The sequence below is a fragment of the Thamnophis elegans genome, chromosome Z (genome assembly GCF_009769535.1).
Source record: "Thamnophis elegans isolate rThaEle1 chromosome Z, rThaEle1.pri, whole genome shotgun sequence".
Classification (NCBI taxonomy): Eukaryota; Metazoa; Chordata; class Lepidosauria; order Squamata; family Colubridae; genus Thamnophis; species Thamnophis elegans.
The window spans coordinates 105515232-105541957 of NC_045558.1; the positions used below are offsets into that span (position 1 = coordinate 105515232).

Below are 26726 nucleotides of genomic sequence, written 5' to 3' on the forward strand. Positions count from 1 at the left end.
GCATTTATGTGCCTGTGTATATGCAAGATTAACTACAGGTACAACCATGGGTGCTCAACTCACCATACATTGCCTCATTTAATCTTCAAAGGGAAAATGATTGCTCATCTTTGTTAAAAAATAACTCCCAAAGATTGCAGATTTGTGAAAAATCTGAAAATTAATTTGCAAAGAATCTCCATTTAAATATATATGGAGAGGGTGGTTGCGCGAGCGCCTGTTCCGCCCCCAGCTCACAACCTCACCATGCCCTGACCCAGCTCTCCCTGCAGGGACAGGGCACCGCTGCCATTGTACTCTTTTTCATAGGGCCCACAACCATAGAGCGCACTCCTAGAGCGGCCGCTGCTGGAAGAATTGGAAGCTGAGTTCCGGAGTTTGGAAACCGGAGAAGAAGTTATGCTCGGAGTGCGGTAGCGGCGGTGATGCCCTGGCCCTGCAGGGAGAACTGGGCCAGGGCATGGTAAGCCTGGGAGGCATGCGAGCTGGGGGCAGAACAGGCGTTCATGCAACCACCCTCTCCAGTTGGACAGAACTCCATGCACTGACCTAGAGGGTATCCCGAATGTGCCAAGCCACAGGAGCTGGGGGGGGGGGGGGCAGGCAGAGCACCATGTGGCTTGGCGCCTTAGGGATACCCTCTAGGTCAGTGAATGATGCTCTGCCTGGCTGAAGAGGGAGTTTGCCGGGCGGCTGCTCATAAGCATAGTAATCTCATGGCTGCTTCACCCCTGAGGCTGTGCCTGGCTCTTTGGGAGCCCGCTCGCAAAGGAACAACCATCTGGCAACCCCAAAACAATAAGCCCTCCCCTGATAATAAGGCCCAAGCCATATTTTGTGGGTCAAAAGAAAATAAGACCCTGTCTTATTTTCGGGGAAACACAGTATATTTAAACTCTACGATCCGAAAGGAAGTGCCATGACAAAGAAATCTAACCTTGGCTTAAAAGCCAAGTTCATTTATTTATCTACATCTTTATATTGCCAATATATTTGTGAGGACAATTTAATTATTTGAGTGGGTTTAGATCCATGCAGCTTGTTTTCAAATATGCTTTTCTATATAGTATTTTGGGAATAGGAGAATATAATCCTCTATCTCCTCTCTAGTTTCTTCTTCCAGTCCTTGAAATATAAACAGGATATCATTCCAATAAATGCAGTGCAATGCAATTAAAACTTATTACTTTCTTTGCTTTTCTCCTTGTTGCGTAAGATGAGTAACTGCTGCTCCAGACGCTGCTTCTCCAGCTCTTCTTGACGCTGTTGTTCTCGTTTACGCTGTTGCTCTAGTTCTTGTTGACGCTTTGCTGCCAACATCTCCTGCTGTTGCTGCAAAAAGGAATAGGCAGAGGGTCAATACCACCAAAGGCAATTGTGTACGTACTTGAGCTTACATTGTGCATGGATGTCACATACAAAATCCAAGCATGCATTTGCAGGTTACTGTGTGCTATTTTTCAAATACAGATTATAGCATCAAAGCTGGAAAATGTAAATTAATATTGTCATCGCCCATTAACAATTTCTCCCTAGCAGTAATTTATAAAACGTCTGAGTGATGGAAGGTTATAACATTTCTATTACTCAGTTAATCATCTGAGATCTTGCCCCCTGCTTTTCTAGCATTTGAAATAAAAAAAGATTATGCAAAAATAGTAATAGTAATGCCAGTGCTCTGCAATGTCCTTCAAGAGATCCATGTTTGCTTTTACATTGCTTTTGCAAAGCTATATTTGCATTTTGTAGTAATTTAGATTTCTCTTGATCTTATTGGCTTATGGTTTCTCTCTTGTATTGTTATCATCTATTATTTTATGATCTGTCAGCTGTTACTATCTTTTTTTAAAAAAAGAATTATGCTTCTTTCCTATTATTTCTGTGATTAGCTCTCTTACTAGACAAAATCAATCTTGGGCTCTGTATCTCTATGCTGTCCACAATGTAAATTTTTCATTTGTGTATTTATGCTCATGTAAGGTATTTCTGCCAAAGCCCAGGCCCTTCCTCTTTCCATTCTCTAAGCCAGTGTTTCTTAACCTTGGCGACTTTAAGTCCTGTGGAAGTGCTGTGGAAGCTGGCTGGGGAATTCTGGGAGTTGAAGTCCACAGGACTTAAAGTCGCCAAGGTTGAAAAACACTACTCTAAGCTATTCTTTCCTAGTCTGGATATCTGTTGTCACTATTTAATTGTATTATGATAACCATACAAAAATAAATTTAGGTTTAATACACACACCAAAAGCATTCTAAAAATATTGCTTTAAAAGCCAGAAACTTCAATTGGGTAATAAAATAACATTATTTCACAGACTTTAATAATTTATTTTACAAGTAGCTGCAAAAAGGGTGATGGAATTAGGAATGAACATAAACAGCATCCCTGGAGATTACTTGCCATTCTAAGTTCTATTGTCTGTACCAATACCTTCAGAAGAAATTAGCAAAATCAGGAAGAAAGGATTTTTGTACGGAAGATATAATGTAGCATGATATTAGGAAATAAAAGCACCTGGCCATATTTGGCCTCTTTATAAGTAACATCTGATCTGGATAGTACTTAGATGGGAGACTATCGCCAAATTCCAGGACTTCTGGCTTCTTGTGAGTAGCCCAGAATTGCTTAAGATGGGCAGCCATATAATATTATAAATATATAAACAAATATGGTTGAAAAATAATCCAAAGGCATCCATAAGTAAATGAAAAGTGGAAAAATGGAATTCTGAGATAATAGCTAAGATAAAAAGCTACAAAATACTGATTTAAACACTGGCTGATAGCATTTATATGTACTATGGTTTGTAAAACACAATAAAAATATTCATATAAAAAAAATCCTGATCGTTAGATGCAACATTATGTTCAGATATAATACTGAATTGTTACTGCTGAATGAATCTATTCTCTCATCTTCTGACAAGCCTGTAGTTAGTTGTAACTCATGTATTCAATTCATACACATATCAACTGATAATGTAGCTTATTAGGCTATAGTTCAGCATGATGTAACTCATTGTTTCTCAGTCCAATATATGAACCCACCAGTTTATCTGAATAAGCCAGAATCATAAAGCATAGTGAAAATGTTTTATACTAGTTTGAATATAAACACAAGTTCATTGGAAACTAGGAATAATTTCTTCTTCATAATCACAATGGAAGAAAGCTGAAAAGACATACAAGATTTTCAGCCTTACCTGGTTCATTGTATTAATCTGAAGCTCACAATTATATCTGAATGAGGTCAGTGTATGTAATAGCTTGATTAGGCCGTAAGCTCTTAAAATAAGGGACATGGTAGTTTGTTTCTCAAAGTGCTTTTAAAAGTATGAAGTGGGTATGAGTGATTCATACTGACAGAATCTTCCTGTCCTTGAAAATATGGATCACTAAAATACAATACATGAACACCATCAAATAACATCACCAAGTAGTTTTAATTATTGCTATTGAAGCAAAGTCTGGAGATGCACACGTGACTGATTAAAATAGAAACATAATGTCATACTTGGAGATGAAAGAGTATGCCAGAATTCAAACCACTACAAATTATTATCTCTGGATTCTGCAAATTGCACATAATGGTCTTCGATCATGACTAGAAAAAAAGAAACCATTGTTCAAATGCCCAGTCTATTTTTCTCCCCAGTCTAAGGACTTCCAAATAGAAAGTTACAGAATCCATGCAATTTTTGAGTCTTGTCTCTTATAAATTCAACAGTGCCCAAAGGAAAGGAATTTCTAGTCCAACCCAGAATAGCTAATCAAATGTAACTGAAGTGAATGCTGGTTTATTTCTACCAGCGTTTTCATCTGCATTGAATTTTAAATTCTAGCTTGTTTGTTTGAACTCAGGGGTCTCTCCTTCATAAACAGCTCTGCATTTTGATGATGAGGAAAACAATAAAACAAGGCAGAAATAACCCACCATACTTGCCAATCCAAAATTAGAAAAAGATGATTGATACATACCTCATCCCATTCCCAACATAGTTCTTCCCTGATTTGAGCTGTAAAATATGGATGCCCTACCCCCCTCAAAAAAAACCCTGATCCTTGGAACAGTCTGGGTAACAGATGGAACTTATAGAAAGGATTTACCAATGGAAAAGAGCAAAGAAGAAAAGCACTGGCATGGCGCACATAGGTCCAGATTGTTAATTAGGCTCAGAAACATACAGACTATCATGAACTAATGATAAACAGAATATTTTCCTGCCTTGTCTTTATCAGGTGGCAACCTGTGGAATTCAGTACTTTGCCAGGGTATAAGAAGAGCCATTAATTTAATAGGAGGACGGATAGGATTACCTTAGTTGGGCTGCCAAATTCTAGACAACTATTATACAGCAGTGAAGAATTACCGTATTTTTCAGATTAAAAAATGCATCTGACTAGAAGATGCACCTAGGTTTAGAGGATGAAAACAAGAAAAAAAATATTCTGAACCATATGGTGTGGTAATATATTTAATAAAATATAGCAGAATAATATTTCAACCATGTAAAGTCAACAGCGGTATTAAGAACCATCATCACTATCATTAATAAATGAGGAAAGACTTTAAGGTTCAAGTACTCTTCTAATTTTTTTCCCAATTGCACAGTGGCAGATAGGACAGCACTCCAGAGGGTCAACGTCATTGCCCAGAGGATCATTGGTTGCCCTCTCCCCTCTTTGGAAGAGCTTTATAGCTCCCACTGCCTTAAGAAAGTTCAAAACATTCTTAAAGATCCATCTCATCTGGGCACCCTTTTTTTGAACTATTACCATCTGGCAGATGGTACTGGATAATAAAAACAAGGATAAACAGGCTGAAAAGCAGCCTCTATCCCAGGGCAGTAACCATATTGAATTCTATGGTATAGTGCAATATCGGGTTTTCAATTTCAATTATATAGAAAGTAAAGGATGTATGTTTGGGTTTTTATTTTTATAATTGTAATGTACACTGAAGATGGCATTTAATTTCACTGTACCATTTGCAGTGACAATAAAGTAAAACTAAACTAAATTAAATTAAATTAACTCATCATCGCTAGTGTCAGAATTTAGGAAGCTCAGTTGCCCACAATCACTGATATCACTTTCTTCGCTATCTTCATATATGATATCATCTTCAGTTCCATCTAAGACATTGTTAATGCCACATTTTTTGAATGACCATGCAACAATTTCGTCCTTCACTGAATGCCATGTTTTAACCCATTCACAAACTTGAATGATAGTGGGCCTCTTCATTCATCCAGTAGGTGTCAGATCACGATTACCAGCAGCCATCCTTCCACTCTTCTCGCATACAGACTTTAAATATTATGTTGATGAAAACATCAATAGGTTGCAATTGGCTGGTAAGACCCCCCAGGAATTACAGCTAGACAAGTCTTCACTTCTTTAAATCTCTTCTTTGTGGTTTTGCTAATATGTGCTCTAAACTGGTCGAGCACTAATAAAGCATGTTTTTTTCAGAAGCTCTCCAAGACGTGTGGACTACATTTTTTCAATCCATACTCTCATTCCATTTTCATCCATCTAGCCTTTCTCTTGAACATGCACAACAATTCCTTTTGGAATCACTTCTTTTGGAAAGGTTTTCATTTTGAAAATTAACATCTGTGGCAATTTGGTAATGTGTTTTCTCATGTCCTGAGGTTTTCACGGTTATGCTTTTGGCACCTTTCAGATCAGTCCTATTAGGCACATCAAGGTTAGCAGGACTTCATCCATATTCACAATCTGGCCAATTTCAAAATTATTTTTCTTCCTAGCATCTATTACAATTGTATGAAAAGAAAGAATCTTAGATTCATATTCTTTTAGTATTTTTTGGGCAATTCTAGTTTTGATGTGCATAACAAGGCTATATCACCTCATAAATCTGAAGCACCAAGATGGTGATCCAGTAAAATCCTGAATGCTTTTCTCTAGAGCAATTTTTTTGGCTTCATATATTACAGTAATGGCTAACCTTTTTCAGATCGCATGCCAAAAGCAGGGGGAGGGCAGGGGGGTCGTGCACGGGCATGCCAACACCCATAATGCTATGTGTGCAAAAAAACAACACCCGCTTTTGGCCGCAATGGACCCATTTTTTGCCCTCCCCAGGCTCCAGAGATTTTCTAGGAACCTGGGGAGAGCAAAAACAGCCCCCCCACCCTCTGGAGGCTTCAGGAGGCTTCCCTGAAGGCTCTGGAGGACAAAAAACGGCCGTACACGCAACCAGAATTGACTTCTGGTTTGTCCATAGGTCTGTTTTTCGCCCTCCAGAGGCTTCAGGGAAGTCTCCTGAAGGCTCTGGAAAGTGAAAAACGGACCTACGGACAAACCAGAAGTCACTGTTCCCGAACTTCCAGGTTGTCCTTACGGCTGTTCAGGGAAGCCTCCGGAAGGTGAAAAATGGCTGAAAAAGAAGTCTGAAGTCTGCGTGTGCTGGAGCTGACAGGGCAATGCCTCCCGTGCCCTAACAAACAGCTATAGGTTCGCCATCACGGATATATTACCATTTTGTAAAAACTGTGAAGCCATTGTTCCGGTGACGTGTCCTCCATTTTTTCATGTCCATCTCTAACTATGGCCACTTTGCAGCAAGCCCATGATAATCGTGCTTACTTTTATCTTTTACTTTTTGTAGCTGATCCACCTGTATCATTTTTTTCAGTTGGTGGTCCAAAATATATCTCTGCTTCTCTGTTTTCATGTTCCTCAGCATATTTTACTACTACCAGTTTAAAAGAAATTTTATATGCTTATCTTTGACATCCTTGTACTGGTACGTAGTGTGAGTAGTAGTATTTTTCTGCAAGAAAGAACTGTCAGTAATGTGTTCTTTATTGTTATGAGAACACTGTAGCTTAAACTATGTTCATAAATTGATACACAATATACTGGTATACAGTATACAATACATGCTACACTAGCTCATTAGGAGGGAAATACGAGGAGCAGGGAAAGAGGAGATAGCAGCCTTCTTTTCTCAAGCTAGCTGCTCCGTTGCCCATTTCTCCATTGCAGCACAGCTCTTCTGCCCACAAAAGCCTTGTCTTTGATGGCTGATGCCAAAGCAGAGAAAGAGCTGCCAGGAAGAAGCCAGTCAGCATGGGAGTTGAGTACTCTTCCTCCCCCACCTAAACCAACAATAGCAAGCTGAGAATTTTAGGACATTGGTGATTCTTTTCCTCCCGAAAAAAAAAATCTAGTGATGTTATCTTTACAAAGACAAACAGGCACGCTCTAACATGCCTCCCATGCTAATAAAACACAGTCTGTCACCCCCAAATTACATTGATGGCTGCGATAAATGAGGGGCAAGAAGTCATGCCATGCCCAGCAATGCAGGGAAAAGGGAAAAAGGGATGGCAAGAGGAGCCCCGTCTCGCAATGTGTGCCACAATGTAAGGCGGTGGCAACCTAGCCACTTCCCTTGCTCGCCTTCTCTAGTGCTGGAAGCCAAGCCATACCCGTCTTTCTTCATGTCTCCACGCAGTCCACCACACAGGCCGGGAAGGGTGCACTTGCGGCAGGGCGCCTCAACTAACTGCTTGACAAACAGGGCAACCAGACGTAGAGCACACCCAGGCAAGCCAGTGGTGGGATTAACCAATTCTCCAAACTGCACACAACTTTAACAAGCGGTTTGGCTGAACTGGGTGAATCTCACCTCTGCGTTGCTGCTTCAGCTGGGGAACGCTGGAGCCTTCTTGGCCGATTGGTGGTTGGATCAGCCTCACAGACTACTGCCAATCAGCTGCCCCAGGCAGCTGGGATTGCTACTGCTTGTCGCTGCTGCACAAACTCTGTCCCCCCTCCACCCAGGTATGGCAAACCCCCACCTGATTAAACATTCGATGTATAAGATGCACAAAAATGTTCACTTACTTTTGCGGGGGGCTTATACTCTGAAAAATACAGTAGTTGTCTGATTTTTTTTAAAATTGTCATCTATTGACTATTTTCTAGATGTGGTAGCCAATGGTTGCAAGATCAAGGAAGAAAGAGGAGATAAATGGTAATTCAGGTCACAGCTATCATGAGAGCCTCAGGTCGCAAGACTGGAGAAGCTACATACTATAATGTTAGAGGAGATGTTAGCCAGAACCCCAAACCTCTTAGGTCTGTGTTTTATCAATAATCAATCTTGCTTGTATGTAGTTTCATCAAATCTGAAACTATGCTTCAACTATGGATTTTTATTCTAAGAAACTATGCTGTTGCAACTGGCACTAGTATCATTAGTGTATGTCACTCTGTGACAATATAAGCTATTGTATGCGTACCATTCTTGGTACAATCCTGTTGAAAAGATTTCCGCTGGGCTAGGGTTCTTGACAACTGCTGCCAGTTCAAATAGGCTGGGTGTGACAAGAAAAGTAAGATTCAGAAGGAGACAGCTTGGTGAGTTCATCTCCAAATTACCTTGAGGTGTTTCTGCAATTGGACTTCATGCTGCCGTGTTAGGTGCTCATGTTGCTTCTGAAACTCGGCAAAGAGCAGCTGCTTCTGCAATTGCTGTTGCTGTTTCAGAGCCAGTAGTTCCTGCTGCAGCTGCTGCTCCCGGGCAGTTGGGTCCATAGTAGGCACATTGGACCGGGAATCCATCCGCAAATCCACTGGGCTGCTGCTGCTGTTGCAAGAACTCTGCATCACCATGGGAAGAACCGGCTTCAAGTCCATAGCTGGAGATTAGAAAGAGAGTTCATGATTGCAACAAAGATAGCTGAGATCATGGCCTACATGTGCATGTTTATCTGTCCTTAAAGAAGAGCCTTGCAGCAAGTAGAGTTCTTCTGTCTGCATGATAAAACTGTCCATTAAAAATAAATTTAATGGATATATTATTATAATTTTATGCATATCAGTAGATAAACATGATTGATCATCTATGAAGCCTATCTTGCCATTGGTTGCTCCAATGTCATGGAAGGTTGATTAACAGTCTGGATGCTTGGGAAAGGGTTTGGGGTTTGCTTGTGGCTGACAATAACAAATGGGAGTTGCAACAAAATATTATATTTCAGATATTCAGCCAGCTACCCATTTTCCCCTCAGGATTGATTCAATACCCTTACACCTTTTTCCTCTACTGAGTAATTGTTTCCTGTTCAGTGACCAAGTTCTACCCTACTAGTTTATAGGATTAAAAGAAAATCTTATTTTTCTTCTTCTCAAAAATGTTGTACTTCTGCAAACATTAAAACCCCTTTAATCCTGCTGATAACCCCCTTATTTTGTATAGATTGTGCTGCTTGACTACCTAAGAATCCGTGGTTAGATTATAATTTAGAAAGTGGGAGGAATAAACATTCTTGCTGCTATTGCTAAATAATAAAAGAAAATATTTCTTGCCTACACGTTTTTCATCCTTTTAATAGCCCTTGTGAGATTGCTTACAGTATTATACTGAGGAACTCCAAGTACATGGATGAACAGACATCAGAATTGTGGATTCAAAAATTCAACATAAAAAAGGCAAAGAGGCTTGGAAATAAAAGCCACAAGTAGATTGAGTTTCATATCTTCATATAACCATATTCATATAACTAATACCCCCACCACAAATTTATAATTTTTTTAGCTATCACAGCAACATACTTGCTCTAGGTTTTGCTCCTCAGTTTATAACAGTCAGCTTTTAAATCCTGGCCAAGAGTTCAATGTCATCATTATAGGGGCATGATATTAATGAAGACCATATTTAAAATGAGTTTGTATTTTTCCTGACCTCCCTTCACCAAGATGGGCAGACAAACTAAATATTCAAATGTACTTATTTTCAGTACTCTTGAAGAACACTGACAACTACATTGCAAAGTAAAAGTTTATTTATTATAAAATAATTAAAAATCATTTGCAAGACATGGAGCAGCCTCTGAATCTTCCATGCCCACTGCAGAGATTTACAATCCAAGCCGGTGGTAAATATCATGCCAGTCTCAGGCATCTGGCATCTATTGAGGGTTTAACATATGAACCATATCACAATGAATGAATGGATGAGTATTCCAAAGAAATCTATTCATAAGTGGATCCAATTTCCAATTAGTACTACTTATTTTTAAGATATTTTGCCAACACACTGCCATTGTAATGACTTTTTTATCCACCAACATTTTAAGATGCCTAGACATGAATGCCACAAATTCTCCCACATCTTCAGTTTTCCAAGTCTAAAATCAAGATGAGGCCTCCTAAATCAATATGAAGATGTAGGTGAAAATATGATACTGTACAGAAGTAGACATAAGGATCATCTTCAGGGATATTCATCTAACCAACGTTTGGAGGTTTGTTTAAGAATCTGTGCAGACACACAAATTATTGGTTTTCAATGTTACCGTTTTACACATATTTGGGCCTTGATTCAAAGGTCTGGAAAAATGACACAAGAAGTATTCATCACAGATAAATCTTGTAAAATAAAATCCTTGGTGGCCTAGGCCACATATGCTGCAAACTAAGATGGTAGCAAGAGCTGTTATTTTGAAACTTCCTATTTATGAAAAACTCTCTACAAATAAAAAAAATGTGTCAAAAAGCAGCAAGACAGCTATTGCTCATTTCTTCTGGTTATGTTTACTTGTAGAGATTTATGTTATATTTTTATAAGGAAGTTATTTGCAAGCACTGTCTCCTACACCACCAGAAGAAAATCTTACCTCACTATCTCAGCAAATATGTAGCCTGATGTATCAACAGATTGGGCTTGGGAAGGGAGGAAATTTAGATGGCAGCTATTCCCAGGCAATCAAAGCTCTGTCCTTTTTTACATATGTGCGACACATATAACAAAGCGACAGGGCTTCAATCACACAGTCATGACTGCCATCTTGAACAGTCACACACACTGACACTTTTAGATTAGGCTATAATGAGAACCAGTTGAGAGCAAAAGAGGGGTGGTGGTTAAAGTGTGGTTAACTGAGCTGTATCTTTATACATTAAGAAGGTTGCTTTGAAGAGAAGCGAAGGAAATTCCCAGCTAATTAAACTTGTGTGTCTGTAGGAACTCTGTAGAATAAAACTTATTTAAAAATAAACTTTGGCTTTTTTCTTCCAAAGTATAAGGCTTTCTAAGGATATTACTTTTTTCTTAGCTTGTTTAAAGTCTTAGGGGTTGCTAAAGTCAATCCCTAGCAATCCAAACATTGGATTCCTAAACCCCCAAACATAATTGCAAAATTGCAATTAAAAACATGTATCTCTATCAGCGTAGAGAATTCCTTAGAAAAAAGGCCAGTCTCAGATGGACATAAAACAGAAATATCATGGCAAGGTTCATCAAGGGATAGTTTTCAAAAATAGCTATGAGTTTATAGGCCAATAATGACTGTAATCTACTGGACAGGGGCAAAAGAAATATAATCTAACCCCCAGATGATGGATAAGATGAAATAACCTGCATCTGGAGTCAATCTGTCTCCAACCTAGGTGGGATCTCAGCATGTTGGCTGCAGAAATCAGATGCTTTTCCAAAGTAAGATCTCACGATGTGCTTTACTTTAAAATTTATTGTCACTGTGATGTACTAATAATTTTGAGCCAGAGGACTGGTAGTCTTACAACATTAATGAGCATTAAATGGATATTTGCCCTTCTAGAATTCATTTGAAAGGTCTTTTCAAGCAGAAGACACAGCTTTCAAACCTCAATACAGAGAGAGAGGCAGAGAGAGATTTCTCACAGATTGGCAACTTGGGTAGAACTTAACACTACTTGTGCAGGTTCTTTTTGCACTTTCCAAAGTAACACTGCTATTGCTACTGTTCCCACTCTTCCATATCTGAGTCACTTGCAGTCAATTTGGCACACCGTGAATGAACAAGGTCTATGGTGACTCATCAAATACATACCCTCTGTTTTCACTGCTGTTGTAAAAAAAGTACGATCTGTTTTATTAAGTCACATGTGCATGTCTTTGGTATGTATGTGCATATGTATGTATGTATGTATGTATGTATGTATGTATATGTATGCTTATAGAACTCGGCATCACCATTACAATCCTAAACCAGAACCGCAGCCTAGAATAATCCTGCACAGAGAGATATGGACATAGCATCAGTAGCTGAGAAATTAAATTCGACACAAATCCTCCAACCATTCAACCATCCTTTTCTGGTTTTCTGTTGTAATTATAAGCAAGAGGTTGAGCCGGGGAGAAAAGGCCACAAAAGACAGCAAGAAAGTCAGGAACTAAATATAGATGAAGCCAAACAACAGCTGTTCACAGAAAGCAAGGAGAGGAAGAAAGAAGGATAGTTAACTCAAAGGTGAGAAAGACAGAAGACAGGGGTATGTGTGTGCAGGAGAAGAACTCTGCAGATTCTTGATTGATTGTTCTCAGGTTTTAATGCTTCTTGAAACTCCTGTCCGTTGAGCAAAATAGAACTGGGAACAAACAGTTCTGCAAAGTTTTAAAAGGCATAGAGAAAAACAGAGTTTTTATTCTTGAAAAGTAGAGACATACTAAATACTAATATGTTTTTATTAAAAATTTCCAAGGCAGTTGCAGTAAAATGTTAATGTACATGAGACAAACAAATAAACCTGAAGCCAAGCTGTTTTAGATTTTTTTCTCAAGTAAATAAACAAAATTGTCCAATACAAAGAGTGCTATGTCAATAGCTTGTAGTTATAGCCATTGAATAAAGCATGCAACTTTAACTTGGATATCATGGTTATTAATCCAAGGATTTTTCAAATTGTGGATCCAGACCCTGGGAGAATAGTGACCAACATTTTTAGATAGGGTTTATGTCACTATTTAATTATTTATTTATTTGTTTTTTTAAAATCTGATCTGATTTTTGCAGGCATAGTGAAAACATCAAATTGGGTTTGGGCATTGATCCTCATTTTGCTTATGCACACTACAGTAGGTAGTTGCTGTCCTCCAGATTCTTATGATAATACATAATCATTATTATGTATCAATAGTGTATTGTTATTGATGATACATTAATTGTAATTATCATTTTAGTAGTGCAAAGTTTGAAAAGCAATATATTAATTGATTAGCTGACAGCATTGTGGAGAGAGAATGTTGAGGGTTGAGATTAAGGTTAAGAACTCAAGGAAAGTCTTGCAAATGCCATCAAAATCCAGCATCTAATACACCCAGCAGTCTACCAGAAGCTCACAAGGAGAACAAAAGGCAAAAGGTTTTTCCCAATTTTTTTGCTTCACAATATTTTATAAAGTTTTTAAATGATTCAAATATAAGCAAGTCCCCAACTTTCAACCACAAATGGGATTAGAATTATTTCTGTTAAACAAGCCTATGTTAAGTAAGTTGCACCTAATTTTACAACTTTTTGTCTTGGTTGCTAAACAAAATAGTGCAACTGTTAAACAAATCAAGGGGCTGTTAAGTGAATCTAGCTTCCCACATTGACTTTGCATGTAAGAATTCAGTTGGGAAGGTCACAAATAGGCAAGGTTCAGAACACTATAACCATCATAAAGATATGACAGGTTCCCAAATTTTGATCACATGAGGATGCTGTAAGTGTGAAAACCAGTTGTAAGTCACTTTTTTCAGTCTTGTTATAGCTTCAAACAGTTGCTAAACAAACGATTGCAAGTCAAGGACAATTTGTAATCTTAGCCTCCAAAGATTCCACAGGCATGTAATGCAAAATAACTGATGCTTCCAAAAACAAGTTGGCTGAGCCAAAAAGGACAGAGTGCAAAACATAAATACTTTTGCCCTTGTAAACAAACACATATCATATGTACACATTGTACACCTTTTTGTCCTACTGCTAAAAGAGTGCAAAACTTTTGGTAAGGTGGCAGTTGACAGGCAAGAAGGGGAAATAAATTCCCTCACATGGAGTCAACTGCACCAACACCTCACACTCAATTCCAAATAAGGAACATTGCCGAGCTTCTTGGACAATGAGGGCAGGGCTGGAATCAAAAGCTGGCACTATTAAGTGTCTTTTAAGGTCCCAAAGGAACCATTCTGTACTCAAATCACACTGTTCTGAATGAGGCACATTTGCTTTGGATGCAAAAATACACTGTTCCGTTCATTTTAGGGGTGGCTGAATTTATTTTCATTTGAAACTAAGCGTTTCAAGTTCAAAATGACTCAAATTCAAAATATTGAACACATTTCTACTGACCACATTATCACCTACTGTTCTTCCTCCTCTACCTCTGCTCTTAATGCCTATTTATCTGTTATTTCTGACATGAAAATGCAACAAGGGCAAAATAAATCAGCAGCATCCTCCATCTGAACAACAATAATGCTTGAACATGGAGGGAAGCCACCAATGGCAAAAAGTAACAAGGATGTCAAAGCAAACTAAGGACCATTTGGCCAAAGTCCACACAAAACATGAAGCCTTCTCACCTCTTCAAAATGAAAGGTGGGATTCCCTTACTTGTAGTAATGTCATTGATGCTGAATTGGGAGACCCTTTAATTATATTGCAATGATCAGCCAGAATCATGCAATACAGAATCTTTCTCTAAGGAAAAAAAGGTGTATCAATGCTGATAATACAATTAAGTTTAGTCCTAGGATAGGAGAAAAAAATAAAAACATTTATTATAATATGCTAATAAAATAGATATTTGATCAACCATTTTAAAAATAAGAGAAAAAAACAGATTTAAAGAAGGGCTTAGTGTCCTTCTGTTCCTGAACTTTTGCAAAACACCACTAAAAAATCTTCTGTTAGCTTGCTCTAAAAATAATGTTGACACTGTGACATCCAAAATGCGTAACATACTCATATGACTCAATCTCATTTCAGTAATTTGATGCAAAAATCAATTGTAGTTATCTTGTCATCTTAGCTGTTATGTGGCAATAGTACATCCTGGTTTGCAATGTTTTTGATCTAATGGTCATTTTGATGACCTCCTTGCCTCTTCTCCCACTTTTGCACATTAAAAGGGAAGTCAAATATTTGGAAATCTACGTAGGTGAAAAGGGCTTTGCTTTACAGGTATGCTTAGTGTGTCTCAGTTCAAATTCTTCTTTGCTGTAGTTCAAAATATAAAGTTCTTTGACCTCTATTTGGAAAGCATTAAATCATGTATTCATTTAAAGCAGTCCCAAATTAAAATACAGAAAACTGAAAACATAACACGAGAAGAAAAAAGCAATTCTTCCTTTGCACACAGTTCCTTGTCTTCACTAGTATTTAATTACACCATGAAGGAATTTTAGAAAAAGATATATAAAGAGGGGTAGCACTAATGCTAGTGCTGTAGTTCTATATAATGCTTTGTATATTTATTTATTTTTCCTTTTTTTAAATCTCATGCAGATATTATTCAACTATTTGTTTTGAAATATGAGCATGCATGCAATTATAAAATATTTGAGTACCATTGCAATGATAGCTTTGGGCAGCATGATTAATCAAAGTATATTGGAACTGCTCCACCCAACATTCAGTATATGTACATCTGTATTTTTGTCTGCATGGGTGTAGCTTTATATTTCTGATTGTTATACTTCACAGTCCAACTCATCTTTTTGCATCAATTCTCATGATCAGAAGAATTCCTCACCCCTACCCCTAGCTACTATAACTTCCCACAGAACTCATGTGAACAAGTATTTATCAACAACTGAACCTACCCTTATTATGAGAAATATTACTATATTCCCTGCAATATGTAAATTTCCCCTTTTTTCCAGGTCAAAGTTAAATCCAAAATGATCGAAAGGAACATAGTAAATTTTCTTCTTGTGCCATTGCTTTCTCATACAAGACCCAGAAAGTAATGTCAGAATCAAAAATGAATATTTTTCCAGTAGTAATGGATGCAGAAAGGGATGCAGTGTCTCAGTGGCTAAGACACTGAGCTTATCGATCAGAAAGGTCGGCAGTTCAAATCCATAGCGCTAAGGAACAGTGAGCTCCTGTTACTTGTCCAAGTTCTGCCAACTTAAAAATCCGAAAACACGTGAAAATGCAAGTAGAAAAATAGGGACAACATCTGGTGGGAAGGTAACAGCGTTCCATGCGCCTTTAGTGTTTAGTCATGCCAGCCACATGACCATGGAGACATCTTCCAACAGCACTGGCTCTTCAGCTTTGAAACAGAGATGAGCACTGCCCCCTACAGTCAGGAACAACTAGCATATATGTATGAAGGGAACCTTTATCTTTAATAGATGCAGCCTTGACAAACAAAAGAAAACACATGTTGCTAGCTCTTTAAATAAATAAAGTGTAAAGATCATTGCATAGTTATAAAGTTATCCAAAGGTTGGAAGGCCAGTTGCAGCATTACTAAAAAAATATATTAGAAAACTGCATCCTCTTTACTGTTAGCTGACTAGAGACAGACTTTTTAAAGAAAGGATGGCCTGAGGCCACCACCAAAATTGAAACTTCCTGGCAATGTGGTAAGCCAATGGTAATGATATCAGCAAAGATTTCTTTTGAACCTAAAAGCAGTTGGTGCCATGAAGGAAAGGTTGAACAGAAAATAATGCTCTTCCCAATAATGACTGGGCCAGTTAATCTTAGAATGTATAACATATTTGTATTCATGGGTGGGAAAAAATTTCAAATCATAACAGAAAAATCTGAGGCTTGTTATGTGTCATGAAAACATATAAGGTTTTTAGATCACCCTAACAGAGGGGTCAAGACAACTGGTGAATTTATAACAAATCTAAAATCAAATAATAAGTCTTGTGGCTTTGATACATTAACTGCATCTCTGATCAAAGATCAAAATTATTTTGGGCATGAGAAACAACATAATGCAAAAATGTTTATATATAGACATGTATCTAGATAATGCTACTCAGGTATACCAAGCACCAGAAGTTGTTAGAATTGAAAGTTATGGGACATAGCAACAATAACAATACTGTACCTAATGGTAATTAGCCATCACTTGTGATAATAATTGATAGGGAGAAATGAGATAAATAAAATCTAGTCAGAAAGAAGCTTTAATCCTAACAAACAAATCAGCAAAGGGAGAAAATGACAAAAGAAATTAGAAATAGGGAAAAGTATGTGCAAATAATGTAGCTGATATAGTATGAAGCAAGCCTACTGTGTTCAGGGAAATATCATATGTGTGGAAAGTATAACCATATGGCTAAAAAGTGCAAAAGTGCAAAAACGGTTCAAAAACAATATAGGAATAAGAATCTGAAGATTATGATGATTTCTTCATAGGCTTGATTGATGTGAATAGGGTAAGACATCAGAAAGAAGTCTGGATTGAAACAATACTGACTAATCAGGTCTCCATTGTTTATAAGACTGATACTAGTTTGCAAGAAACTTTAATAATCCAAAATGACTGCACAGATCAAAGCCTAAATGAGGCGATGCTTCTGAAATCATATGCTATGCACACAAAGCTACTGGGGATTCAGAACTCACTCTGAAAGGAAAAGGAATTCTCTATATCAAACCAGTAGTAATATCAAATATAAAAAGAATCATTCTGGGCCTAGAAATATCTGAGAATAATCAATAGTTTTGGCTAAAACAATATAGAACCATCATAAGGAAAATATATATAGAGCCATCATAAGGAAAAATATATACAGAACCATCAAAAGGAAAAAAAAATCCATGATTAAGCAGATATGAAGATTCCTTTCATGGTATTGGCTATCTTCCAAAAACTCATATTTTTTAGTAAAAATTGACAATTGATAGTACACAACATCAAAAATGTACACAAGAGAAATTATTCACTGAATAATCCATTCAATGGTTTCATTCCATGATTATAGTTCACAGAAGGATAGAAATCAGAAAACTGCCTGGACCCAAAAGAATTATACAAGAGTATTCAGAGAGAGAGCATAATCACATCTCAACACAAATAGATCTCTTAATGAAACTGGCAGGCACAAAAGTATTTTCCAGCTGTATGCAGCAGCTTGGTTTTGGCACCTATCCCTGGATGAAGAAAGCATATGCCTATGTATATTTAGCATGTCAATATATTTAATATTGATACAATATTAAACATATGCCCTTTGGGTTGCATTCTGTTTCAGAAATATTTCATCATACTATGCAACAACTGTTGGAAGGTATTCCAGAAACCATATAAATATGAATGATACTTGGAGTGCCACAGAAGAACATGTTCATTAATCAAAACCAGTACCAGGAAAAGCCATATCCTCCATTATTGAAGTGAACAAAAGCAAATAAAAACTATAATATTTGGGAGAAATACTGACAAAATATGGCATTAAACTGAGCAGGCTAAAGTAAGAGGCAGGGAGACATGCCAAAAACAACAGATCAGAAAGACGTTCAAAAGATCATGAAAATGGTAAATTATGTTTTGAAATTCATTTGCAGCCTGTGTCTCATATCACAAACCTAAGAACATTGCTTTGCAAAGATGCTATCTGTCACACTAGATTCAGCAAATGACAAAGGATATCCAGATGCTTCTATAGAAGCTATATGGAGCAGAAGTGTAATCAAAAGAGTCAAATACTATATTATAGACTAATTAAATAGTATTGAAGGTTGGGTGAATATTTTTGTCTTTTTTAGAAACGGGATGTGTGGAAGCTTGTATTTACTAACAATTGAACCTACCCATGTTACAAGGGTAATGGTATCTTCCTTACAATGTTAACTTCATTTTTTTTGTAGGTCAGACTTGAATCCAAATGCATAATAAATACAATCCTTTGCCTCTTGTATCACGGCTTCTACATTAAACTGCTTCTACGTGAACATTACACTATAGTAATAAAAACCTCATGAAATCCCATCCCTAGCATTAAAGGGTACAAGCTGTCATTAGATGCCTTCTTATTCTAATTTAACAGCAAAACCAAGTGGTGGATAGACCAGGGGCCTTGCACACATTGTCTCCGAGGCTGCTATGCTGTAGATTGCAATTACTGATGTTTAAATTTCCTTAGAACTTCATGTCAAACACTGAATCTGCCCTGACCATTTAAATAACTCCAAATTGACACTATGTAGATATGTTTTAGAGTTTTTAAAACAAACCCTGAATATGCTAGCATTTTGGCCTTATTTCTATAGTGCAATTTCTAATGCAGGGCCTGGGGCTATTTGCATCCTAGTAAGATCAACTGCATACTGGAATACTAAGGATTCATCCTTGAAAGAATGGCCCAGAATATCTTTTTGAAATATAAGAGATGACAGGAGGAGAAAGGCAGTACAGAAGCAATCATATTAGAACTGGTTCCCGCTCTGCTTCCCCACTCTTGTGTCAATCCTGTCCATTTCCAGCACTGCAGCAGGTGTCTTTGGTGAATGAACTCTCTGCAGTTGTGAGTAACTGCTTCATAGACGCAATATCATTTGTATGCGAGCGAGAGGCCCTGCAAAGCTGAATGAACAACCTGTTCTTAATCTAAACAGGAAGTTGGGGGTGGCGTAGGACGAGAAGGATGATTCAAGGGATGGAGGGAAGAGAAAGATGCCTGGAATACTAATGCAGCTTCCCCCCACCCCTCCAACTCAAGTACTGTAGAGTGTGCTGGTGTGATGCAGGCAGACAGTCAAAACAGATGCTTGTAGTCTTCAACAAATCCAGTAAATCACTGATCATCTAAGTAGTGTTAGAAGACACTTCTTGCTCTTGGTCTCTTTTACACACTTACACACACACACACACCCCTAATAATTTCATCCTTTTCTCCAAGAATTCAGAGTAACCCAAGCGGGAGGATCCCAAAAAGGCAACCCAACTCTTTGCTAACAGGAACCGAGCCTAGTGCATTTCAGAAATAAAACCAGAGCACAACAGCTTTCAGCTTTTATTTTTAGGTTAATCATTGCAACACCACTAAAAGCTTTTCAGGATCAGTATGTAAAAAGTTGGCAACATACAAGTAGTCTTTGAGTTACAAATGTGATGGAGCCTGCCAAGGATTTGTGAGAGTGAATCTCGTACCTTGAACGGGATCACTCCCTCCTTTCGCCCACACATTTGCTAATCGAATGCGAGGTTCGTTAAGTGCACACGAGGTATTTCAGAGTGGGAAAGACTATGAGGGGAGCCCTAGTGATTGAACAGGCCACCTGCCTAAGACCACCCATGGCCTTCCTGACCCACTGAAATACCTCATGCTCCCCACAATTGCTTCCCTACCCACCCAACCTACCACGCTGGGTCACTTACCTTGTGAAGATCTAGCAAGTAGTCTTATCTCCAGTCTCTCCGCCCCTCAGAAGCTCCAATTCAGCTAGCAACATGCAGGACGCATATTGCAGAACCTCTGCAATTGTTCGTAAGGGCGAACAACTGCTATGGTGCTGCAAGATTCGTAGTTTCGGGACTTGATCGTAAACACTAGGAGGGCACTTATTGTATAATATTGGACAGGGAATGCTCGTAACCCAGGGATTACCCACAGTTAAGAATTCTAAAATCTTGTGATTATCTTCCAAGCTTTTTATCATCTACATCATGGCTTATATGCAGTACCCTGATGTTCCACTAGAAGAACCACGCTTATACCCTGACCATCACTATTCTCAATTTTTATGTTTCCCAATGGCTCTTAATTCAAATTCCACCAATTAAAGTGATTTAGACACAAACAAAAATCAGAATTGAATGAAATGCTATTATGCAAAAGGGATGAACCATGGAAGGAGGGAGAGGAAAGGAAGAGCTGTCTACTGTATAACAATTTCCTTGAACAACAAAATTAATGTGGTTTTATACTGCTGGAAAAAATGTTAGTTTATGGATTCGAGAAGCAGTTTCCTCTGGCATTCTTTTTTCCTCCTTCCTGTTTATGTAGTTTAATAGAAAATAAATCCCTGAATAATAAACTCTTATCTACATACCCAATTTCCACAATATGTTTTCTAATCCCTTCTCCAAACATGTGACAAATTTTAGATGTTTGCCCACAATTTATCAAATTAAGAAAATTAAATCAAGATGCATTAATTTATATATACAGAAAGCAAAATATTGGTCAACTGAACATTTTTTGTTGCGATGAAGAATTCATTTTTATCTGAATTCTAATTTCAACCCAACAAGACCACAAGGCTTAGGGAGAAGCATTCTGAACAGGAATTAGCAAAATTCTTACTGTGAATTCCGTGACATACAAATAAAATAGCTGAGAAAAATGAGAAGGAAGATAAACACAGGTATCTTCAGAAAGCAATGTCCTGGCTTACTCCAGTCAGAATCGACATTAGAACTACCTCTCATTTAACAATACTGAACTGGTGGCAAAATGTGTCAAGAAACTGTAAACTCTGCTAACGAAGATATGCCTTGCCTAGATTTTACCATAACTGGTGGCAAAATGCGTCAAGAAACTGTAAACTCTGCTAACGAAGATATGCCTTGCCTAGATTTTACCATAAATAAAATTCTTCCTACTCATACAGTCAAACCATTAAGGATGGAAAATTTATAGTCTCTCTCTCTCTCTCTCTCTCTCTCTCTCTCTCCCTCCCTCCCTCTCTCCCTCTCCCCCCTCCCTTTCTCTTACATTATGAAGGTATACCTATGTGTATCACATTATGCCCCTCCTTCTTCCAAGAAGCAGAACATTACTAGAAGAGGAACATGCTATATTGCTCTTGGGAGTCCTTCCCCTGCCCTTATTCAGGCTTTCCCATGAAATATGTACATGCTTAAGAAATTTCCAAGCTTTATTACTAATCCATAAATAAGTAAAGTCTTCCTTTTTTTAACCCCCTCCCATTACCCTCTCCTTAAATAGTCTACCTTCAGCCTAGTCCATATAAATGCTTCATTCCTTTTTCCTTCTTCCGGAAAGCTTTCAAAACATTTACCTGTGTTTAGTAGAAGTATCTAGCAAAAACTAAGATAGGCAGAGACCTATTATAAAACTGGCCTCTAGCCTGTAAAAGCTGCTTGTTAAAAGTTTTCTTTTGTGACAAGAATCTACATTGCTATCTTCTATTCTGAAATTTTTTACTGCATCTTCCAGTTATAATTCCTTTTGACCTTAAGCAACTTAAGTTAACAAAATGAAACTTTTTCTCATTCTTATATAATATGTTTGCTCTCATCGTCAGGTTCTTCAGTTGTGTTTTCTCACTCTACACCTATTTTTCTTTTGCATTTCCATCTCTCCTATTCTGTCTCTAAAACAATCATTGCAAGGGGGGGGGGGGGTTGAAGAAATTTACACATTCTGTGTGCTAAACCAAAGTGCAAATTTGATATTTCCATCCTTCTTCACACCTCTCTACAACAGCAGAGAGAAAACAGATTCCATATTAGCAGCCCCAGATTGTGTGGTAAAGTTCCATCCTGCTCAGAATCTATTTTCTGTCATTTTATATCCCCCCTGAAATCCCTCAGTAGACAGTCTTTGCCAAATTCTGGTTTAGTTGCTGAGGTTTATGGTTGTCGTCACCACAAACACTCAATGTATTTATAGATCTATGGGCTTTACTCCAAACCTGTCATTCCACCAAATGGTTCAAAACATTTCTGCCATTTAATCAAACTCAAGAAAAGAGGAAGACATACAGACACTGATCCCACATGTATGCTCCGCTAGAGACCAAGATTCTGCCTCTTCTTTCTGGCATGGTGAGAGAAGCACAACATTTTGCTTCTATCTGGTTGTTGCTTCATCTTTGCAAAGCAGGAAAGGGAGGGGTTGATTTCAATTAGGAAAGGCAGCCTAGACTTTTGCTTGCTATGATTTTGCCCTCAAACATTTCCCTCCATTCCCCTCCCAATCCACATTTGAAATGCATCTTGGCTTCCAGAAGACAGAAAGCAAATTTGGAGGTCAAATATTTGAGAGAAAAGGAAAGGCTCTTTAACAAACTCTAGTAGTCTCAACACTATATTATCTCATTTCTGTTTCATCAAAAACCCTGGAATAAATTTCTAAAAGAGTAGATAAGGTTTTTAAAAAAAATAAAAAACAGTATGAGAAGTTTAAAAGATTCTTCTTCTCCATGAAAAAATAATAATATTTTCCCCCTTCCAAAAATCAGAGGGAAATTTGAGGAGCAGCTTTGAGAAGAATTAAAGACTTTTTCTTTTACTTACTGTTTCCCCCCTGAAAATTATGCCTCTCTCCTTTTTAAAGATGAAGCAGTAACCAGGTTGTGAACATGTACAAAGGAGAAGGAACACAGTATCTTATTCCTGCATTTTTAATTACAAAATCTGAAAAAAGCTATGTAAATCCAAAGTGTTGGACAGGTGGTTAGATGAAGCTAAAAATAGTCTTGCTCAAATTAAGTTCAACTCCTGGTGATAAATACTGTTTCTCTGCAGGAATCCAGAATTGTTTTGACACTGGCTTTTACTTATTTCCCACTCTATCTTAAAACTTAAAAAATTCATGCCAGTTTCACATCTAGGTACTAACCAGATCCAAATTATAGTAGCTTATTTATCTTTTAAGATTAGCCACAGTTAGCTAGATGTTGTCTTCTCCTGAGATATTAAATAAATCTCCAGCTGCAGCAGTTGGAAAAGAGGCACAGTAATTCTGTAATCTGTACATTAAAATTCTGCCTTTATTATTTCTGTAAATAATTCAAGGTGGTGAGCATATCTAATACTCCTTCCTCCTCCTGTTTGCCCCACTAACCCAACCTGCGAGGTGAATTTGGCTGAGAGAGTATGGCCAAGATCATCCAGTCAGTTTTATGTCTAAACTGTCATTAGAATCCACAATCTTCTAGTTTCTAGGTTAGTGCCTTAAACACTAGCCAAGCTACCTCTCTGGTGTGATCCATGTGCTATAATGGTTCACTTTCTACCTTATTGGTCAGTTTCTTGACCTGGAGAGAGATTGAGCCCCAGCCCAATATGAAACTGCTAGGATTCAGAATCATTAGTATGCTGATGACACCCGTTATATCTTATCCTTGGGCTGTACAAATGAAACTATCAATATACTGACCTACTGTCTGGAAGCTGTTCAGGTCCACAAGGAGCAGAACAACTTCAAATCCTGACAAAACTGAGTGGGTCTGACTATTTGGCCCCTGTGATTGGGGACATTTTCATTGTTGATCTTGAATGGAGTAGCATTTCCCATTCCAGACTGGTGCCTAACGTGGGGGTCAGGAGGACTCTTGTATACCTATTGCACCATTTCCTAGAGTAGGATGCCCTACAGCTACTCATGCATTAATCAACTCATGAATTGCAATACATTGGCCTTAAGATCGTCTAGAAACTGCAGCTAGTATAAAATGCAGCAGTGTGAGCAGTATTGGGCATTTCTCAATATGGTCATATATCAATGGTGCTATGTGAGCTATACTGGCTATCAGTTATAAGATTGTAAGTCACTGATTAGAATATTTGAATTATCCTGTATGTTTTTTGCCTCCTTTAATAAAAAAATGTAAGTGGAAATTGAACTACATATACACATTCTTCAGCCTACAGTTAACTTTGAGGACCTCTTCTATATCAAAGCACCTTTAATAAGACTACATTTAAAATGCAGAGTTTACATCTGCATGCAGAGTTTAGGGATTTTAATGGATGAAAAGACTGTCAATTCTTGAAGAGTTTTAAGGCAGCCATATAATCCTTTAAAAGTCAAACAACTTCCCCAAATTAGACCAACTAAAGAAATATTTTACAATACCTACAGCCCCTTATACTCTCTCCAAGTTTCAAACATGTTGAAAAATTTGGCTTCATCCAACCAAATATCGTATTTGTTCTATGTGAGCCACAGAGATTATTATTTTAGATATTAAAAATTACACATGTATTTTAAACCCATGTTTAACTCGATGAGAACTTTAGATGATGGGCTTTATCTCCTTTAGTTCACCATTGATATATGTAGCATGATACTAACGGCAAAGATAAATGAGTACAGAAATTAGAGTTCTTGCTATTCCAGTATTCTACATCTAGATAGTCCCCAATCTTTCCTGCTAGTGGATATCTGAAATGTACCTATACTGAAAAAGTGGCTGCCAAGGGTAAAGGCCAATCATAAAATATGAGATATCAGAATAAGCAGGGTAAAAAACCAAAAAGTTCACAATTTCATTTTTCCCCCTCATCCTTTGCTTAGCGAACATCATGCCTTTTTGTAGGACATTATACACTGAACAGAGTATTACCAGGATTCAGACTAATATGTTGTTTGCCCCAGATAATGGGCCTATAAAAGCACAGGGACGGTAATGAAAAAGCATCTCTTCCTAGCTTTCCCTTTCACATAAATTGAAAGTGTTTGCTTATTGATCTTTTTGTGAGAGATGTGTGTTGACCTCCATAAGCAGCTTCCTGTGCTCTTAATTGACAGCACTGGGGAAAGCACGGCTTTTATCAAAAGTAATTAATCTGTAATAGTAAACAAATTAGACCTTTCCCTCTCACCCCAACCTTTACTTAATATGGAGTTCAGAGCACTTGGACTCATGCTTTATTTCTGTAATACAGGTGGTCCTCAATTTACAATCAGCCACTTAATGGCTTTTCGAAGTTACAGTGCCCTCGCCCAAAAGCTACTTTTATTTTGCCGCTAAATTATGACTGTTGACGCAATCTCATATTCATTCACCCTCGACTAACCGCAGAGACATCACAGAGACTCCCTTCCCCATACCTCACCCCACCTCCCGGTTCCTGAAAGCATTTTCCTCCCCCAGCGGCTTCCCGCTGGCTTTAGAACTGATTCCCACTCCTCACTTAACTTTTCAAGAGTTCTGAAGCCTTCTATAGGGCTGAAACAGGCTGTTTTAATCATTCGGCCATTTAACGCTGCGTAGCCCATGGACACACCATTCCATTTTGCTGCCTTAATGTGGTTTGCAGCGTGCTGCAGAAGCTTTCTGTATATTTCAGAAGCTTTCTGCAGCACTGTGCAGACTTGTTAAGGCAGCAAAATGGAGCTGTTTGTCTAGCAGCTTCCATTTTATACCACGCAAGAAGCTTGTGGGGCAAAATGGCAGCAACTCCCAGGTTGCTCCCACAGAGCCCAGGGAGAAACTGCTCTGTTTCGCTGCCTCGATGTAATTTACACAGTACTGCAAAAGCTTTCTTGCAGCTTTCCGCAGTGCTGTGCAACCTTGTGAAGATAGCAGGACAGAGAGGTTTGTTTGTGCAGCTGCCATTTTATTCTCATCCACAAGGGAGCAGGGCAAAATGGCAGCTACTTCCTGTCATCACCACCATGGAGCCCTGGGACAAACTGCTCTGTTTTGCTGCCTTGACATGATTTGCACAGTGCAAATCATGCACAGCTTTCAGAGGCTTTCTGCAGTGGTGTATAACATTGTTAAGGTTATAAAATGGAACTGTTTGCCTGGCGGTTGCCATATACACACCCCATGCATGTTGCCAGTGGCAAACTGGCAATCTATAGCCTTTCAAGGGTTTCCAAAAATGGTGCAGATGCAGACTCTCTTAGCAAAGTAGAACAGGAAACTTTATCCCTCAGCTACATGGCATGATTCCAGAAGCAGCCGCCATGTTTCCAGCAGCCAAACTGCGTTCTTGTAGCTATGAATATGACCACCCCTTCCAGAATTGTGCCATATAACCCTGCGATGAAGCAATCCATTTCAGGAGTCTGGAAGGCTTTGAAGCTCTTCAAAGGGTAAATGAGGAGGAGGTGTTTGGCCTGGTGTTGTAGGAATCAGGCCTAAGGCTGTGGGAAAAGGCCTGTGGAGGACCTAAAGAGCAGGAAAAAGACCCCGGGGTGACTTGGGGGCTTATCACAGGCTGAGGCCCACCTGCCCGGGCTATCCCATCCCATGCGCCACTTAATGA

General features: G+C 38.3%; 1 protein-coding gene across 8 annotated transcripts in view; it reads right to left on the reverse strand.

The window, feature by feature from the left end:
- The window catches only part of HDAC5 (histone deacetylase 5), a 160940-nt gene that overhangs the window by 74037 nt on the left and 60177 nt on the right, over positions 1–26726 (reverse strand). For all 8 annotated transcript variants that reach the window (XM_032238121.1, XM_032238117.1, XM_032238120.1 and 5 more), the window contains 2 exons: positions 8415–8674; positions 1188–1332 (listed from right to left, as the gene is read on the reverse strand). In XM_032238121.1, coding sequence (XP_032094012.1) covers positions 1188–1332; positions 8415–8674 — 405 coding nt within the window. The remainder of the gene's footprint in view (positions 1–1187; positions 1333–8414; positions 8675–26726) is intronic.